This window comes from Cervus elaphus, unplaced genomic scaffold (genome assembly GCF_910594005.1).
Source record: "Cervus elaphus unplaced genomic scaffold, mCerEla1.1, whole genome shotgun sequence".
Taxonomy (NCBI): domain Eukaryota; kingdom Metazoa; phylum Chordata; class Mammalia; order Artiodactyla; family Cervidae; genus Cervus; species Cervus elaphus.
The window spans coordinates 277,583-296,761 of NW_025316694.1; the positions used below are offsets into that span (position 1 = coordinate 277,583).

General features: G+C 55.9%; 1 protein-coding gene and 1 long non-coding RNA gene across 2 annotated transcripts in view; one reads left to right on the plus strand and one right to left on the minus strand.

Annotated features, from left to right (window-relative positions):
- Nucleotides 1-583: 583 nt before the first annotated feature.
- On the minus strand, nucleotides 584-1,978 carry LOC122691298. The gene is made up of 3 exons (XR_006340384.1): nucleotides 1,911-1,978; nucleotides 1,325-1,410; nucleotides 584-936 (listed from the first exon to the last, which is right to left on the minus strand). It is a non-coding gene; the product is annotated as an uncharacterized LOC122691298 (long non-coding RNA).
- Nucleotides 1,979-2,047: 69 nt separating this feature from the next.
- LOC122691295 (proto-oncogene tyrosine-protein kinase receptor Ret-like) overlaps nucleotides 2,048-19,179 on the plus strand; it is a 53,153-nt gene continuing 36,021 nt past the window's right edge. Inside the window, exon 1 of the mRNA XM_043897928.1 lies at nucleotides 2,048-2,344. Within this exon, the coding sequence (XP_043753863.1) occupies nucleotides 2,275-2,344 (70 nt within the window). The 5' untranslated portion in view covers nucleotides 2,048-2,274. The remainder of the gene's footprint in view (nucleotides 2,345-19,179) is intronic.

Consider the following 19,179-nt stretch of genomic DNA (forward strand, 5'->3'; position numbering starts at 1 on the left):
AGATGGGCCTTGTCTGGGACTCATGGGGGTCTCATAGATATGCAGGACCCAAGGCCAGAAAGCCCAACGCTTCACCTCTGCCCTCTCCTGGATGATTATCTGGTCAGGTCTCTGGGCATACACATGGGGGCGAGTGTACATCCGTGTCCTGCACATGACACAGGTATATGCTCATGCATACATGTGTACATACACAGACGGGGATAAAACTACACATAGGAGGCTCCCTGGACTTTTTTCTAAGAAGAAGGCAATACCCCCACCACAGTCTTAGATGTCCTCTCAAGACCCCCAAGGGTGGTGGTGGAGAAGGAGTGGAAGGGCCTGAGGGGATCAGGCAGGAGCACAGTGTCCAATGGGCCCTTGAGGTGGTCACCCAGAGCACGACTGGACATCCGGCCTGACCAGTGTTAGCCAAGGCTTGGCTGGGGCAGTTCCACAAGGGTGGGGCCAGTTGGAAAGAATGCACCAGGCCACCCCTCTTCATTCTGCATCCTCCTGTCACAGAAGTCTGTGTGTAACAAAGAAGTCTCTCTTGGGATCTCCCTTCCTAACTCAGGTCCCTTTGCTGTGCACAGGCCTGAGCAGCTCAGCCTTGGTGGTTACTATTAGCACCAGAGGTAGCTCGCCCACACCCAGGGGAATCCCCCACAGCCAACTCCAGCCCCAGATGTCCAAGAGCCTGAAGCCCTGGGAGGGTGAGGCAGGCAACATAAGGTCTGGTGGCCGCAGGGTGGCTCTCCTGAGCTGATAGCACTGTGCCCTGGCCTTCTGCCAACAGGCTGGCTTGGACATCTCAGGGGGCAGAGCCCCCAGCCAGCCTGTCTTGGCAGCTCCTCCTCCTCATGGCGAGTGACTTCACTTTGACTTCTTATCTGCAGTGATGTGCGCAGCTCTTACTCAGCTCTGAGCTCAGCCAGGCAGGAGGGCGCGGCTCTGTGCACAGCAGGAAGAAAAGACCCTGAAATAGGGGCACCTCAGGTCTAGGGACCTGGGATCCTCCCACCCCAAGCTCCTATGTGCATCCCATTCCTCTGTGCCCCGGTGGGGGCCAGACCTCAAAAGGCAGCTGGGAGGCGGGAGGAGAACAGTGGACTTTTCCCACAGGAGCCTAGTACCCACCTCCCGCCTCACCCCAGGACCTCCCATGTTAGGGACCCAGAGTCTTCCCTCTTTTTAGTATCAGATGTGTTTATAGGCATCATTTCTTGGAGCAAAAATTAAATTCTTTTGGGCTCCAGTTCCTTCTTGCTACTTGCTCTGCTACCCTGTCAGCCCCACATCCTAAGAATTCTAATGTGTGGTGGGGGGGAAAGGGTATTACCCTCCAAGCATCCCGTTAACGCCGGCTCCCCGTCTCTTTGAAAGGTGTGCCCGGTCAGATTCCTGTTTTCATTGGCTGGACCAGTCCTAAAGAGGGGTTCACAAACTAACGCTAGGACACCCCCAGAGGGACTACGGAAGCCACTCGCCATGCGCACCCCTGGAGTGCGCAGAAGGCGCGCCGGCTCCGGGTCCCTCGCGGGGGCTCTTCCCCTCCTCCCGCCTCCGGCCGCCAGAGAGGCCGCGCTCCCACCGCACCTCCCCCCTCCGCGAAATGGCGGAGGATGCGCGCCGCGCCCGGAGCCTGGAGGCGGGGCGCCTGCCTGGTCTGCAGGTCCGTTCCGGCTCACCCCCAGCCAGTCCGCCCAGACCCCGCATCCCCGCCTGGTTTCCCTGCCCTCTCTGGGCGGCAGGGAAGGTCGAAGCGCAGAGACAGCGAGAGGGCGCACAGGCTGAGGAAGAGTGACTGTGCGTGCGGAGGTGCACGGCTTGGGGCTGCGGCTGCCAGGCCGGTACTGGATCCCGCACCTCGCCCCTACTCGAGCCCCGCCCGGCCTGCACCCCGCGTCCGGCTCTGGTCTCCATACCCTCGCTCCGGCGTAACCGCACCAGGGATCGCCTGGGGAGGTACCCGGCGCCCCGCCTTTACTTCCGCACCCTGGCCCCGCCCCCCCGCCACTCCGCCCCCCCCACCACGCCGCCCTCACCGCCCTGCCCCGCCCCTGCTCTCGCCTCGTGCGCAGCCCGCGCCCTCCCCTCCTCAGTCATGTGCTCCGAGCCCCGAGCACAGCTGCGGAGAGTGCCCTGGAGCCCGCGCCCCGACGCTCGGTGCCTGCAGTGTTCACTGCGTCCTCCGCTCCAGGACGGGCGGTGCTGAGCGCCGCACCCCGCTGCTGAGCCCCCCAGCCCAAGGAAGCGTCCCTCTCGCCGCAGCCGCAGCGTGCATCGGCGATGGCGAAGGCGACGGCCAGCGCCGTGGGGCTGCGGTTCCTGCTTCTGCTGCTGCCCCTGCTCGGCGAAGGTGAGTTCTGTCGGGGACTGGTGCCCGCGGCGGTCGGGGCGAAGTTGGAGCCGCGCGGTGGAGTGGACGCGTTCTAAAACTCCTTTCTGTTCGCGGCGGGCAGCGGGCCACGCAGTTACTGGCCGCTTGGGCTCCATTGGGAGTCGGGTGGTGTGGCGGGCAGCGCGCCTCGGGCCCCAGGCTGGGCGGGTCTCGGGCCGGAGCGGGACACGGGCCGGGCGCCTGTGCCCAGGGCCCGAGTCGCAGCCGCGCTTGCCTGCCTGGTCGCGCCTCGCGCCACAGCGGCGTCTGGGGCGAACCGAGCGGATCTTGTTGGCGTTTCGGTGCAGGTGGGGGACGACGGGTAAGGTAGCCCTGAAAAGCCTGCCACTGGGGCAGGAGGAGTTGTGTTTCTGTAAACGATTGCTCCATCTTGGTTTCCTTGTCACACTCCACGTCGGTGCGTTTCTCCTCCGGCTCTGATATCCTCTCTGGGGTGAGACCGGAGGAGATCTGCTCTTTTTAAAACGGTTGCTTTTCCTTGTGAGTTTTTGCCACCCTACTTCTTAAAAATCCCCCAAGCCTGTGGTTTCTAGGGAGGCTGCCCTCGAGGGCCCGCTCGGGCTGGCCCAGCGCCGCCAGCCCTGGCTCCAGTCCCACCCGCGTCTTTAGAGTCTCCTGTTGCTGCCCCGCAGGGGTACCTGAAGGCGCGGCCTTTGGCACCATTTGACCGTTCGGGGCCAACATGCACCAAGCGCTTTTACCATCCTGGAGTGGAGTAGGGCTGTGTGTCGTCAGCATAGGTGCTGGGAGGATTCGAAGTGGCTTTGCAAAGGCTGGTCACTGCCCCCACCTCCAAAACTCTCGACAGATGAATGAATCCCAAGGCTGTGGAATCTGCTCCTTACCGCCCCGCCCCCCCCCCCCCCGTGGCCACGAATTTTAGTTTCTCTAAAATTGTCCCCGATTTCTTTTTCTTAAATACTTATATGTATGTACTAAATTTCCCTCTGAGAGTAGCCCCCGCCACCCTTCCCCACCTTTCCCTTCAGCCTTTAGGAATACAAGAGGCAGTGAGTGGTTCCCTGCTTCTGGCCCTGGGTCCTGCACTGACGGTGGGTTCACAGGCCTGCCCAAGGTTTCATTTGTATGACTGGATCCCAAGCTCAAGAGTCAGATACTTAAACTAGGATGGGCCCCCAGCCCATCACAGGAAAGGCAGGGGAGAAATCCTTCCCATGCCCCCGGGAAGAATGGGGGAAGCATTGGGAGTCTGGGGTCAGGGTGCTGTGAGGCGGAAACAGAAGGTTGAAAACAGGGCAGAAGTAAACACAGGCAAGGCGTTCAGAAGATCTCTTGTAACTCTGTGTTGCAACTTTGTAGTAATGGGCGGGTGATCAGGTGAGAGGCGGAAGCCAGGGTGGACTGGGCGGCCTCAGAACCTAGCAGAGGACTTCCCATGCCTCTCCTGTGCTTAGCCAAGGTGTCCAGCTGAGGCTAGGAGGACTGGACTGGGAGCGGGGCTGCCAGCATGGACCTGTGACACTTGGTAGGAATGCAAGTGGCTTTTTCACAGCCTGGACTCAAGGAGTTGGGTGGTGGGAGAAAGGCCCTCCAATCCAGGGAAAGCAGGTCTCCTGCCCCACCCACTCTTCCAACAGGATGAGTAAGAAACCGTGATTGACGACACTGAGAGTGGAGAGGTGGCCCCGCGGTACTCAGGAGGAGACAGCTGGGCGTTTGGAGAGGCCTGCGGGCACACTACTCAGAGTGGCAGTTCTGGAGCCCTCTCGGTGTGGTGCTCCAGACTGCCGCAAGTGAGCGGGGGCCACTGCTCCGGGACTCGCCCAGGCTGGGAGTAGCCCGGAATCGGGGCGCCCCCTTGTGGATGCAGCCCTTCAGTGGCCGTGCCTGTTACCTGGGGTATGGGCTGGGTCTCTAGGGGATGAAAGCCCTCCCTGCTGGCCTAGACCTACCTCCCCCAGACCGGAAGCTCTCTTCTGTGCTGGATGGCTGATGAGAGGCTGGGTAGGGAGGCAACCAGATGGAGCGGCAGTGGCCTGGACCCCAGTGTTAGGGAAGGAAAGCACTGCCTCAGGGCTGGCAGGGATGGGCTAGAGGGCTCAGGGGTGCTCAGACCAAGGTCATAGGACATCACCAGACCCCTAGTGTGTGCCCCTCTCCATGTGTACACACTCTCATTGTGTAAGAATGCACACGCCTTCAGAAAAAGGTGCCATCCCAGACACAGACTCCCAGAGTAGGGCAGTACTCCTCACCCACACTCTGGTATCTGTGTGAGGGCACACATGGGCACACACTCACATGCTCACACACACACACACACACACACACACACTCACTCTCATGCTCACTCTTGGTGATCACCGAGACACCACTGCCCTTTCTCAAGGATATGTGATCATGAGGCCTGTGGACACACTCACACCCATGCTCGGCCCCTCACACTACACCCTTGTCTGGGAAACCCAGCCCCCCTCCCTGCTACTCCCACACATTGCGACCCCCGCGTGTATACACAGGGACACCTGCTCCTCCCTGCTCACACTCAGGGGGCACAGCCTGTCCACCTGGGGCATCCTGGACCCATCTAGAAGTTGTTCTCAGAAGAGTGTGTGGCGTTTTACTGCTCCAGTGCAGGTACAGATGTCCCCGTGGCATGGATGAAGAGACTGATTCCCAGCTTCCAGGGCTCTCCCTGAATGTCTCAGGCTGACTGCTCACCCAGCACCTTCTCCCTGACCCCCTGCTCTTCCTCACGAGGCCTCGCACCTGCCATCTTCCTGGCCTGGCTTCTGGGGTCCCGTTTTGCTCAGCACCTCTGCCCACAAGGAGAGACCTGCCCCCTGTGCCTGCACGCCCCTGGGGCCTCTCACTCCCAGTATGGGCCATGACTTACAGCCTCTCTCCAGGCTGCGGGCCCTGCCCCTCTGCAGTTGGACCACTTCTGCTGGACCAGCGGGTGCCAGTGCAGCCCCTCAGCCAGGAAGACTGCTCTGCTGACCTCTTTGTTTCTCTTTCTGCTCCTTCCCTCTCTGGCCAGGGACGAGTGGTGGTGTGCTTCACCAGGCTCACCTGGGTCCCCCTAAAGCCCTTCTGGCCTCTGGGAGCTGCCTGCGCCCCACACTGACTGTCCTGGGCCCTAGCAGAGTCCAGCCTTCTGAGGGAGCAAGGGGCTGGGTCAGCTGGTAGGCTCCTAAGAGTGGGGTCTGTGAGCAGAGAGCAAATGGGGAAGTTTATTGAGACCATTGCAAAATTGCCTTTATTCTGCAGAATTGCATTAAGGATGGCTAAGTAAATCACTGTTTCCTTGGTGGTGTGAAGAAAATGGGATTCTTTTACCTAATGGGGTGCTAATGGCCTTTTAGCCAGGGGAGGAGAAAACAAATTAAAAATTATGGGACCTGGAGTATGGGGTGCCAAGCGGAAGCGGGGTGGGGGGGCAGGAAACTGCTGCCTTGCCTGAGGGCTTCTCCCCCTGTGACCCAAAAGAGGTGTCCTCTGCCCATTGGTCTTAACTGGATAAGGTGATGCCAGCAATGGCCACCCCAGGGGGCCCACGGCATGCTGATCCTGTGCTCAGCACCGCCTGTCTGCTACTCACTGTATCCTCCCGAAACCCTGAGGGATGTGGCTTTGTATTCCCATTTCACAGGTAAGAAAACTGAGGCTCCCACAGCCCGTGTACCTGAGCCCGTGAAGAGGACTTCATGACTCTGTGGCCCTGGTCCTCTGGTTTTCAGCAAGCCCCTCCTCTGGGCCAGCGGTGGTGGGGGCCTGCAACAGGGCTCAGGAGGAGTCCGGGGGTGGGCGTGGGGAAGGTCGCCCTGAGTCTGCTCACCCACTGGTCACCCTCTGGTGGGGTGCTCCAGGGGCCCGAGGGACAGCCTGGCCTGGGTCTGGGACGGAAGTGTGCTGCCATGCTCCCCAACACCTGAGTCAGGAGCCCCCAGGACTCGGGCTGATTCTCAGCTGATTCTACATCAGCTACAGCTGATGTCTGGGAGTCCTACAGGTCCAGGAACTGCCTCCAGGTGGGATCCTGTCATAACTGGCCCCAGGGGAGGGAGCGTGCTAGTGGTGTAGGCTGAGAGTGTGACCCTTGTACCCGCCTCTGCCTGGGGACCTAGAACCTGACAGAAGCCACTGTGCTGAGGAGTGGGGGAGGGCAGGGGCTGGGCTTCAGGGCACATGGGTATGACTGTGTCTCCTTACCTGGACTCCAGGACATTCTGGGAGAAGAAAGTGCCCACTGGGCTCCCCAGGAAAGAGGCAGAGCTGGAGAAGTGCCCCCCAACAACGGTATTGCTTCCTTCTATCCTGAAGAAGTGGCTAGTCTCCACTCTGGAGACCCACCCCCTTCCTGTGGATGTGGGGGAGGACACTTCCTCCTGTGGGGGTTGTGTTCAGGCTCCAGTCCCTCATCTTCTCCTCTTCATTTCTTTCTCTTCTTCCTCCTGGTTTCTGCAATTGTTTTTCTGAGAGAGTGACTTAATAGTAACAATAACAGTACTGGTGAGCAGCCCACATACACGCTCCGAGGGACCACCTGCCACCCAGGCAGCTTCTCCAGGACTAGGGGTGCACCCGGGGAGAATGCAGAAGGTGACTTTGACCTCAGAGCTATCTCCATGTAGGAGAAATGGGCAGTAAAGGAAGCGCCAAGCTGTCATTTATCTCAAATGTGTGTGTGTGATATCAAATGGAAGTGCATGGCAGAAGGCAGGCTATGGGGCAGGGTGGAAGCGGGGATGGTGGGCTGCCAGGCAGGAAAGGGGCCCTTCTGGGCTTGGGCCACAGGGTGTGAAGGCGGTGGAGGACATCCCCCTCCCTCCCTCCCTCCCTCCTTCCTTCTCACTTGCTTCCCCTGGGTCTTCAAGGGCAGAGTGCTATGCTTTATGGGTGGGCATGCTTCAGCTCCTGGAAGGCTGGGGGGTTGGTGTGACTCAGAGAGATCACCCAGGGCCATGACCTGGGTGGTCTCAGAGGAGCCTGAAGGGGTATGAAGACTCAGGCCTCCAGAGCCCACACGGCTTTCCCTCCCTACCCCAGAGCAGCGGACTGGCAGCGCAGGTCCCCCTCCCCGACCCCCGTGTTCCCATGCTCAAGGGAGGCTGTGGCTCCCAAGACAGAGCTCCGCCATACCTGAGAGGACCTGAGGGTATTGTCCTCTTTGGGCTGAAGCCCTGGGAGCCCCTGTGGACGGGGCCCACTTCCTGCCTGGCTTCACCTCCCAATCCTCCCACCATCCGCCTTCCCAAGCTCTGGACCAGACGAGACCTGGGCTTCCATCAAGCTCTGGCCTCACAGCTGGGTAACTGTGGGAGCCCCTGGCACCTGTCCCTGAGGCTGGAGCCTGAAAGCCAGTGGCCCTATCAGCTGTCCACTGCAAGACCCTGGGCAAGGTAGGGTGGGGCGAGAGAGAGCAGGGAGGTAGAATTGACGCCCCCTAGAAAGCGTGGTTGTGGGGGTGATGACGCCAGCAGGAGCTTGGGGAAGGCAGTTCAGGCACCACCTGGGCCCTCAAGGAGAGCAGGTGGCCAGCCCTGAGCAAACACCTCTGTTTGCTTTTGCCTGGTGAGCGGCTCCACAGAGTAAAGCAGCTAAGGCACCACTGTAGAAAGGTCACCTGTGCACCTGGACAGGTGTGTGCCCACCTGTTGGTCCGGCCGATGCAGGCTCTCCGTGACATCAAGGATACCTAGTGGGACTGGGGGCCTCTGTGGCGGGCAGGGCTCAGTTCTGGGACCTGACCCAGGTCCTGGGGGCCCCAGCCCACCGCCCCCAGATTCAGGTACTGGGACTTTACTTTATCCCCATCTTAAGCCTTCACTTTTCTGACCTGGGAGCTACTGTCTGGGTTCCACAGGGCCCTGGGCTCCAGAGAAGTATCTAAGGGGCAGGGTGGCTGGGAGAGAGAGGCAGAGCTCCAAGCTGTGTCCTGAGTACCAGCTCTGACTGCCCTGTGATTGAAGAAACGATTCTGCTTCTGAAACAATCAGAACCTCCCTGGTGAGACGATGGACATCAGAACTGGTTCTAGTCCCCCATTGCTGCCTATGGGATTGCCAGAAAACTCCAGTGGTTCTTGGTCTTAGCAAAAGGGGGAAAGAAACCATATAAGTCCTAAGCTTTAATTAACAAAAAAAGGAAAAGAAAAACTATAAGTTCCTAAGCTTTAACTAACAGCCTGGAAAATGCTTGGGAAGATATATGTTCTGTGTGCCAGAACCTGAGAGTGAGACAGGTGTGGGGGTGGGGGGCGATCTGGGGTGCACAGCGTGGTGGTGAGAGTCCGAGTGGAGGGAAGGAGTTTATGGAGTTTCTTAAGTTTTTCTGCCCCTGAAACAGTCAAAGACACAGATACGGTGAAACAGCGAAAGACCCAGAAGCTGGGGGGCTGGTTCAGAGTGTGCTTTCTCCTTCCCTCCTCCCCTATCCTGCCCTTCCAGCATTGCCCGTGGCGCATCTGCTGCTCTTTTTTTTTTCTTTCTGGGAAGGAGAAAGGATGGAATCAGGGCTCCATTCCACCACCTCTTGGCCATGACATGGGTGCAAGGTGACCGTGTACTCTGTGCTGTGAGCACATGCTTTGTCACTGGGTTGAGCCTCCTCATCAGATTGGCACCTGCAGGGGATCTTTACAGGAGATCACACATGTGCCTCCACAGAGCCTTGAGAAGTCTCCCCTGGGACCCTCTTGAATCTTCTTCTGCAGCCTCCTATCCCCTGTACCTATGTGAGCAGGAAAGACTGTGAACTTGGGGGTGACAGGAACCCCCAGTCTCAACGTCTCAACACTGTTCATTTGTCTCCTGATCCCCGCTCCCTGCCCTTGGCAGCCACTCCACACCTGACTGTGTGCACAAGAGGGGCCCAGAGCTCTGAGGAGCCGGGTTTGTAGGGCCCTGGGCTCTTTGCCCATTTCCACAGGCTGGAACCCCATCACAGGGTCCTTTTCTCTGAGAGAGAAGCCGGTGTGCAGAGGAGAGCACGGTGGTTTGGTGGGATGCACACTGGGGCACCTGTGCAGGCTCCTGGGGTCCGCTCTGGACTTGTGCCCTTGCGTCTTCCAGGGTGGTCTCTCCTGCGGAGATGGGGGGAAGAACAGGGTGGTAAACAATTAAAATTCACTTCTTTTGAGGTATGAAATTAACAACACAAAATTAGAGTGAATAGTTGAGTGGGATTTAGCACATTCACAGCATTGCATATTCATCACCCCTGTGTAATTCCAGAACATTATTGTTAATCCCCCAAAGGAAACCCCATACCCATTAGGCAGTGCGCCTAGTCCCCCCACACTAGCCCCTGGTAACTGCCACTCTGCACCTGTCTCTATGGACTTGTCTATTTTGGATATTTAGAATAAATTGACCTTTCATTTGTATCCAGCTCCTTTTACTTGGTTGGAGGTATATCCGTGTTGTAGCATGTATTGGTATTTCATTCCTTTTTAAGGGTGAGTAATATTACATTGCATGTATTGGGTTGGCCAGGAAGTTTGTTTGGGTTTATGAACTTTCAGGCCAATGCAACATGTATCACATTTATTTATTCATTCATGTCGGGGGACATTTGGGTTGTTTACATCTTTTGACTTTTGTGAATAATGCTGCTGTGGATATTTTTGTGTGAGTATCTGTTTGAATCCCTGTTTTCAGTTCTCTTAGGTATTTACTTTGGAGTAGAATTGCTGGGTCGTATGTTAATTTCAACTTCTCTGTTTTGAGGAACTGCCAAGCTATTTTCTGATAACAACTGAAACATTGTACAATTTTACCAGCTGTGTGTGAGAGTTCTAGTTTTACCACATCCTCACCAACAGGTTACTTTCTATTTATATTTTTAAATTGTATCCATCTTCTTGGATACAAACAGTGTCCTCATCTATGGTTTTGATTTGCTTTTTCTTAATTATCAGTGATGCTGAGAGTCTTTTCTAGTGCTTCTGGGCCATTTGTATCTTTTTTGGAGAAGCAACTATTTTGCCCCTGTTTTAATTGGGTGGACCTTCTTTTGTTGTTGAGTTTACTTTGCTTTATCAAATTTCCACCAGGTGTTGCCAAGAAGCAGTTTTTGGCCAGAAACATTTCAGTGTCCGAACCCCAGGTCCCTTTTGAAGAGGACATGGCTTCATCCAGTGTCCTTCTGTGGGGTTGAGTCATTGTGACCCCACTGGGACCCTAAGGATAGTCTCAGAAGACACCCTAAAGCCACATTGAGCTCAAATGTCCCAGAAGCAATGGTGTCCTTCTTGTAAGTGAGATGCCAGTGCCCAAGGACCATTCTGTAGAAGATCTGGGGCTGGGGAGGAAGATGCAAGGTTCTGGGGACCAGTGACCTACTCAGCCCGCTTGACAAGGCAGGACTGAGCAATAGAAGAACCCAGGGCTGCCCTGTCTTTGGTTCAGTTCAGTTCAGTCGCTCAGTCATGTCCGACTCTTTGTGACCCCATGAATCGCAGCACACCAGGCCTCCCTGTCCATCACCAACTCCCGGAGTTTACTCAAACTCATGCCCATCTTGTCAGTGATGCCATCCAGACATCTCATCCTCTGTCGTCCCCTTCTCCTCCTGACCCCAATCTCTCCCAGCATCAGGGTCTTTTCCAACGAGTCAACTCTTCGCCTCAATCCAGACTCTAAAAATAACCAGGCAGATCTGGCGTAAGTTGATTACCGTAATTGCAGCTGTGTGATGTCGTACTGCCAGTTCCTTGAAGCTGTTTTCCTGGGACAGCAGAATGTACCAAAGCAGTGTGCCCCACCCCTTGCACCCAGAAGCTGCATGAGTGCTGGGACCCTGCTCAGGGTGGGAAGATCTTGACTGGGGGGTTATCAGGAAGCCTTTGTGGGCCCAGGGAGGTCTCATTCAGGAGTCAGGGAGGAGGCGGCTCCTTGCCAGGCTGTCCTGTGGATGCTTCTGGGACTTTGTATGCTTCCCTTTTTCTTCCTCTTCCCACACAGTATCTTGGAGATTTTTGCTCTTTATTCAGACTCCTGGTTATTTATTGCAGGTTGACAAGTGCTTGGTTTGGAAATGAAGGGTAAGGCTGGAAAGGAGGAAGCAGGTTGGAGACATGGTCTTCCTGACCTTCCAGAGTCAGTCAGCATCCTCTCTCCTTGCCTCTGGGACCTTCCTGGTTTTCCAGGAGGTCCTGGCTGGGGGAGCTCTGAGCTCTGTAGTAGAACTGGGTGTAAGGGAGAACTAGTGTGTAAAGACACCACACCAGTATGAGGCAAAAACACACATCCTCCCAGCAGCCTGGGTCACCCTTGTACCAGAACTCGTCTGCTGGTGGTCAGCCCCTGCGTGATCCCTTCACAGCCTGAGGCTGGGGCTGCAGCTGTGACCCAGCAGACACTGACCAGGACCCCAGTGCATTCCCTCTTGCCTGTCCCTCTGCCCTCCTCTTTCCTGGGACCATCCTGCATCACTGCATCTGATTTGCCTCAGTGGCAGACCTGGGTCCAGTGTCCTCTCCTTGACTTTGTGATGAAGGTCAAAAGAGCACAGGGACCATACCCAGGTTAGACTGAGCTCCTCCAATGGGAAGGCTTGCCCTTGGCAATTTCCACGCCCCCACCCCCCGCAAGACTCTCAAGGGAGGTGCCAAGAGACCCCGAGACTCCAAGGCTTCCTCCTTGGGAAGCTGCCCCTGGGACTCTGGACACTGGGCTGAATGAATTCAGTCAGTCTCACTCCAATGGTCAGAATGTTAGTCTGCTTTTATTTTTTCATTTGTTTTGTTCGTTGAATAAATGCTGCTGACGACAAGCTCTCTTTAATAAACCACATGTTCTTTGCAAAAAAAAAAAGAGAGGGAGAAAAGAGGAGAAGTGGCTCTGGCTCCCACCAGTAGGCGCTTGGTCCCAGCAGTCCTTCCAGGGAGGGTCCCTGTCCCTGTTCACAGCTGGGAACAGACGCAGGGAGGCTGAGCACTGAGCGGGCCATGCAGCAAGACAGAGAAGGAGCGTGGCCGGGGCCTGGCTCTGCACTTGTCTCTCTGCTTTCACGAGTCATGCTTAAATCTCTCCTTTGTATCTAGACTCACTTCTGAAGGTGAAATGTGTGTGTGTATGTGCATGCATGTGCACGTGTGCACGCACACATGCTCAGTTGTATCCTACTCTTTACAACCACAGGGACTCTAGCCCTCCAGGCTCCTCTGTCCATGGGATTCTCCAGGCAAGAATACTGGCGTGGGTTGCCATTTCCTCCTCCAGGGGATCTTCCCGACCCAGGTATCAAATAGTAGGATCTAACAGCGGCAAAGAAAAGGACCCCTCAAGGCTCAGTCCTGTGTCCAGGGGGCATGGGCACATCAGGCCCCTAGCATCCCCAGGTACCTGCACACTCAGCAGCCTTGACCATGTCCATCCCTGTTGGACAGCGCTGGCTGAGCAAACTCCCCCCTGGTCACGTCTTCCTGGGCTTTTGCTCTGTTTCAGTGAGATATGAAAGAGCAAATTTCCACGAGGAGACTTTTAAGGGCACCTGCATTTTTGAGGAGGCTGAAGAAGACTATGGAGGATTATTTAGGTTGCATTTTCCACCTGGTCAGCAAGCAGGTGGATGGGTGGCCTGGAGTCCCAGGTCATGGTGCCCTGGCTTTTCCACATGTGTGTGCACAGCCGTCACCGAGCAGAGGAGCCTGGTGGCCACGCATACCTAAGAGTAGAACCCTTAAGTCCTGGCTCACTCACTCTGTACAGCCTTGGGCAAGGTAGCCTCTCTCTGCCTTGGTTTCCTTGCTCTAAGACAGGAACCAGAAGTTGTCCTTACCTCTGGCAGTTGTCCTGTCCATTAGTAGGGTGATGCACGTGAAGCATTTGGAATAAAGCTTCTCAGTAAGAATGCATTTACTTGCCAAAAAGTTAGTTTGGGTTTTTTTGTAATATCGTGCTTTAAAAACTCAAACGACCTTTTTGGCCAACCCAATAAAGAAGTCTCACTCGTGCTTAGTCAAATCCAACTCTTTGCAACGCCATAGACTGTAGCCCATCAGGCTCCTCTGTCCATGGGATTCTCCAGGCAAGAATACTGGAGTGGGTTGCCATTTCCTCCTCCAGGGGATCTTCCCGAGCCAAGGATCGAACCTGTGTCTCCTGCATCGCAGGCAGATTCTTTACCTGATGAACCTTTGGGGAAGCCCTTGCTGGTTAGTGGTAAACCTGGGCTGGGCGAAACTGGTGCTGGGGGGAGGGGCAGAAAGGGGCAGGACCATGGCTGTTCAAGGAGGTCCAACGAGGTGACAGATTTGTTGAGATCTGAGTCATGGTGCCCTGCTGGGTGTGAGGGGGACAGTTGCTGGGCAGCAGCACCAGAGTCAAAGCCTGGGATGTCCTGACCGGTCGCCAGGGCTGACCTGACCAGGCCGGGGCTGACACACCTGCCGTTGGCTGGGGCCACAGAGTGCAGGAACCCCAGAGCCAAGGGAGCCTGGTGACCTGCAGAACAGTCATCATCAGGCCACTTGGGTGGCCAGTCTTTTTCCAGTCAGGCTTTGCCCTGGGTAAAGAAATTAATTGTAACCTAATTGGCAGTTTCCTTTGCATAGAAGCCAGAAGGAACTGCTAGTGAGGCTGGTGATTAACTCAGCGGCAGCTGGGAAATCACATTTGGGCATGAGTGTCCATCATCTGAGCGAGGCTGTTGCAGCTGGTCTGGGCGGGTGGGGACGTGGGTGGTGGCCACGGGTGCCTGCTGGGTGCAGCCTGGCCCTCAGGCCTCTGGGAGCAGAAGGTTGGGGCCTGGGCACAAGGGAGGAATTTGGGCTGCTGGCTCCATGCAGCTGGGCTGCAGATCTCGTCTGCACACCTCACTACCCCAAACTTCAGCCACACCCTGACCCCTTCCTGCCCATCAGCAGAGGACTACGTAGATGGCATGGCAGAGGAGGGGGTTGTCAGGAGACCTAGGCCTGGTTGCAGTTCCATTCTGAGAGCAAGAAGTGAATTCTCTTTCTCAGAATTGGGAAACAGGCGGGGAGACTGAGGTCTACAGTAAGAGCTCGGGTAAGGTGGGCAAGTCAGAGCTTTTCACGTGTGGAGGAAGGTACCTGTACGTACAGGTCTGTGGTGCCTCTGAGGCAAGGCCTGGTCCTCAGGTCTCTCCTCCTCTCTCCAGGCCACCAGCCACCCTGTCCAGGCAGGGCCCACACAGACAGGTGTGTGGGGAGACACAGTACCCCTGCATGTGATCGCCTGCCCTGCCCACTGTGGACCACACGATGAGGCTCAGTCTGAAGGGATGATGGAGGGAAGGTCTGCAGAGCTGGGCTATGTGTGAAGCCCCTGACCAGACAGGCAGGCAGGTGCCTGGGCTCGGCGCTAGACAGAATCCTCAGGAGCATGGAGAGCCCCGGGCATCCAGGGTGTGCCAGGGTGGCTGCTCACTCCTCCTTGTGTGCCAGGCCTTTGTGCCAGCTGGCCTTTGTTGTGTGCCCAGTCCGGGCCAGGAAGGCCACTCAGCCTTGTGGCCACAGTGGCACACAGGCTGTCCACTGAGGGCTGCTGGCTGCATTTGGGAAGAGGGAATTTAAGACTGGAATTGAGGCTGCTCTCATGGTGACTAGTGTCCTCACTGGGCACCAAGTAAAGTAGCTAGCCCTGGCTTGTATTCACCACCCATGTATGCACTTAGCTGTCCAGCTTTGGGTACACCTGCACAGGCCAGAGTTTTCTTGATGATTTTGTAGAGAGGCTTCAGTTCCCAGCATGAGGACTGGGGCAAGCTGTCATATTCCCTACAAGGAGGCACTGGCTTGTGACATCTAAGCTGAGCCCAGGACCCGTGAACAGAGGTGGCTGGCTCTCAAAGGGCCACCCAGGCCTTCCCTTCTCGCCTGCTCTGTGCCAGGCATCAGGCAAGGTTCTGGGAATGCAGCAGTGAACAGGACAGGCCCGGGCTGGCTTTGTGGGTCTTTCCAGTCCAGCTTTCTTCCCACATCTTATGTGGGTCAAACCTGGCAAAGCTGCTTCATTTGGAAGCCTCTGGATGCCTAGCAGAGTGATGATGGTGGCGATGGTTGGAGGGTGGAGTGATGGTGGGTGGTGATGGTGTAGGCATGGTCAGCAGTAGTGGTGAAGCTGGTGGGTGAAGGTGTGAGGTGATGGTTGTGGGGAGGGTGGTGATGGTGTCAGTAGTGGTTAGGGTGTGGGGATGATAATATAGTGGGGGGCTGGAGTTCAGGTGAAGTTAGTGATGGTGGTGGTGATGCTGTGTAGGTGAGGGGGGTGAAGGTGATGGTGCTCGTGGGGAGAGTGGTGATCATGGTAGTGGTAATGGTGTAGCTGGGGGTGGTGATTGTGGTTGGGTAATGGTGGTGATGGTTTTATGGCCACACACAGGAGGTACTGAGCATACCATCAGCCCCATTTATGGCCAAAGTGGGGCTGGCCTGCAGGGCTCTCTCTGCGCTCATAGGCACTGGCTCTCCTGACCTGTGCTTTTTTCCTAAAAAGCCAAAATTACATTACAATCCCTTGCAAAGCCAGCCTCCATCTGGGACAAAAAATGGAGATCGTGGGGTGTGTGGAGCATCCTACAGGGTGACCCTGCCTGAGAGTGCACATGTGTGTGTGTGCATGTGTGTGTCATTCTGCCTAATGTCTCCCAGTTGGCAGTGTTCCTCAGTTACCAGGCCATCATTTCCTGAGCCGTGGTCAGTGATTTTGTTCTTAGGTGTCCTCAGGGTTTCTTTGCTCAATGCCAACTCTGGCCTCACCCAGGCAGGTCGTGCACTAGAGGGTGCTGTGTGCCCCACGTGAGCCTCATGGGGTGGGGAGGGGCATCCGTGAGGCTCCATTGCACTCATCCTGCCACTGGCCACCCACCTGTGGCTCCCTGTGCCTGTCAGACCAAGCCAGGGGGTCTTGACCAAGGTGATATCACCCATCTCTCTGATACCCTGCCCCCTCTCCTATCCCAAAGTCTCACTGTTTTCCAAATGTGCCCAGCTGTTAACCTCCCGCCCACCTTCCCCCCGCCACTCTGTGCTTAAAACCATTTATGTATTAGTTTGTTCCTTCCTGGATTCCTTTGTTGTTTCACTCACTAGTTTGTTGTTTCAGACAGATTGTGACATGATCTGACTGACCCTGGCTGCTCTGGGGCAAGTGGCCTATGGGGTCAAGAGTGGTCTCAAGGAGGGACTTCCCTGGTGGTCCAGTGACTAAGACTCTGTGCTCCCAAAGCAGGGGGCCTGGCTTCAGTCCTGGTCCAGGAACTTAAATCTTGCATGCCACAACTAAGATCCAGTACAGCCAAAAAAAAAAAAAAAGAGTGGGCTCAGGGAGGCTAGGTGGTCCTCTAAGCTGAACTGAGATGAGGGAGAGGATGGAGCGAGTTGGTACGGATGTCTCTGGTACTTGGGTGGAGGTCAGGGCTGGTGAACGTGGCATTCCTTGGCCCAGAGGCAGCCATTCGAGCTGTGGGACTGGCTGCCATTTGCTTAAGGATGCTCTGGAGAGAACACCTAGAAGATAAGCTGAGACGGAGGAAACCCACATGGGGGTGAGCAGGCTGGCTCATCAGAATGAAATAGGAAAGCACCAAACACAGGAGGTCCTGAAGCAACCAGAGAGAAGAGAGAACCAAGAAGGGAATCATCAGAATGAGTACAGACCTCTCAGAAGCAGGACAGCAGAATCACGCTTTTGAAGGACAGAATAACTGTCCTGTAGAAGTCTCAGGGCTTCCCAAGTGGGCTTCCCAGTTGGCGCAGTTGATAAAGGGTCTGCTTGCCAATGCAGGAGATGCAGATTCAATCCCTGGGTCGGGAAAATCCCCTGGAGGAGAAAATGGCAACTCCCTCCAGATATTCTTGCCTGGAAAATTCCATGGACAGAGGAGCCTGGCAGGCTACAGTCCATGGGGTCACAAAAGAGTTGGACATGACTGAACACTCACACACACAGAATTCTCTGCCCAGCAGAAGTGCCTTTCAAGAATAAGGTAAAAGTGTTTTAAAAAGAGGGGCAAGGGAAACAAAGACCCAGATTCATGTTTCTGTGAGTGTATGAGGTGGAAGGGGCGTGTGGGAGGGGCAGCACTGTTGCTAAACGTCCAGTTAAGTTGGCCACAGGTTCATGAGTGTCTGTTGCAGAACACTATTTTGACATAAATGTTCTGCAAAATATACTGCTTGTACATGTCAAATATTCAACTAGAATAAAGAGAAAATGTGAACAGGATATGAGAGGAGGGGCATGGGGTGGACGAGGAGAGGATAATGGTGCCAAAAGTTGCTGTCTGGGCGGTGGGGCTAGGGGGACCCTCCACAGGGACAGCTGGCCCTCAGGGAGAGGGGCAGCCCCTGGGGAGGAGTCCATGAGGTCTGCTTCCTGTTCCTGCAGAAGTGATGGCATTAGGAAACCACCGTCTGTTAAGGAGATTGTGCTGGGCCATAATAAAGCTGTCATCTGCAGGATCTGGTGCTCGTCACAGGCAGGAGCAGGGCTGCCCGGTGAGTGGATTCTGCGGGAAGGTACTGCCTTGCACACACATGTGGGCACTATTATCACCCCACTCAGTTCTTAGATCAGACCATCTTGCCATGTGTTTTTTTCTTGAGAGCCCCAAATTCTGGCTTTTACATTGCAGTCCTAGGACATTGGTTGTCTGGGGCCTTGTGTGGGATGACCACGGTGACTGCCACTCACTCTAGTCAAGGGTGCCCAGTTAGGAAGCACCTGCCTGGATCTGGGTTGGTATGGTCAGACTGGCAGCACATCCTCGGTCGAGGGTAGCAAGGAGGTCAAAGGAACCTCAGGGGAGTTGTGCATGGCCTCTCATGGCCAGGGCTGACCAGGGGGCACTGGTGAGGTGAGCCTGCAGTTAGGGCTGGGTAGGCTCGGTATGTCTCACTAAATGAGCAAGAAGATGGGGGAGGTGGGGGTGGGTCTGCAACAGTGTGAGAGAATGTGCATGTGACATGCTAAGTGTAAGAGAGATGTGTGTATCAGTCTGGGTCCAATCCAGAGACACCCACACAGCGACTGGACCAGAGGAGGTTAACATAAGAGTTGATCGGCAGTGATGAGTGTAAGAGAGCTGTGGGCCACCCTGAGGCAGAGGGCAGGAGCTTGGGGAAGGGGCTCCCTCCCCAGAGTGGGGTCACAGCTCACTGCATATTGAGAAGTTGGCTGGGTTGCAGGGGCCAGGACTGGTCTGCAGCCTCGGGGGCCAGCGGGAGGTGACCCTCCAGTACACGGGGGAGCTGAGGCTGGTGCACAAAGGCTGGTGATGGGTGCATCTGGGGGCTATGGGAGGTGATCGCGGGGCAAGGGCGTGGGCTACGTTGGAGCCAAGGGGCTGCGTGCATTTGGCATGGACTGAGGCAGAGCATGCAGGATGTCCCCACAATGTGCTGCAGAAGTGAGGGATGGCAACCAGAAACCCTCGTCCACCTGCGTGGTCCTCCACCGCACAGGAGGGCACTCACAGCTTCTGTGTGGGTCTGAGAATGTGTACGAGTATGACCAGTGTTCATGTGTGAGTGTTCACACAGGGCTGAGCTTGTGGACAGTTGAATGAGTGAAAGTGAAGTAGAAACTTGGGCCTGCTTCTCTCTGCATACAAATGTGAGTAAATGACACATCCAGCCAGGTGTGGAGCATTGAAGACTGCCTTTCCAGGATACAAAAATGCTGGTGACTGCGTGTGCCGAATGAGACCATCCATGCCTGGTGGCTCTGCTTGTAAAGATGCTGGAGGAGGCCCTCCTTGGAACAGGACTGCCTGCTGTCCCCACTGAGTGTTAGTTGCACATCTTCTCCTGCAGGGGTGGGGCAGGGTGGGAGGATATGGGGCCTTGGGCCCACGTGCCT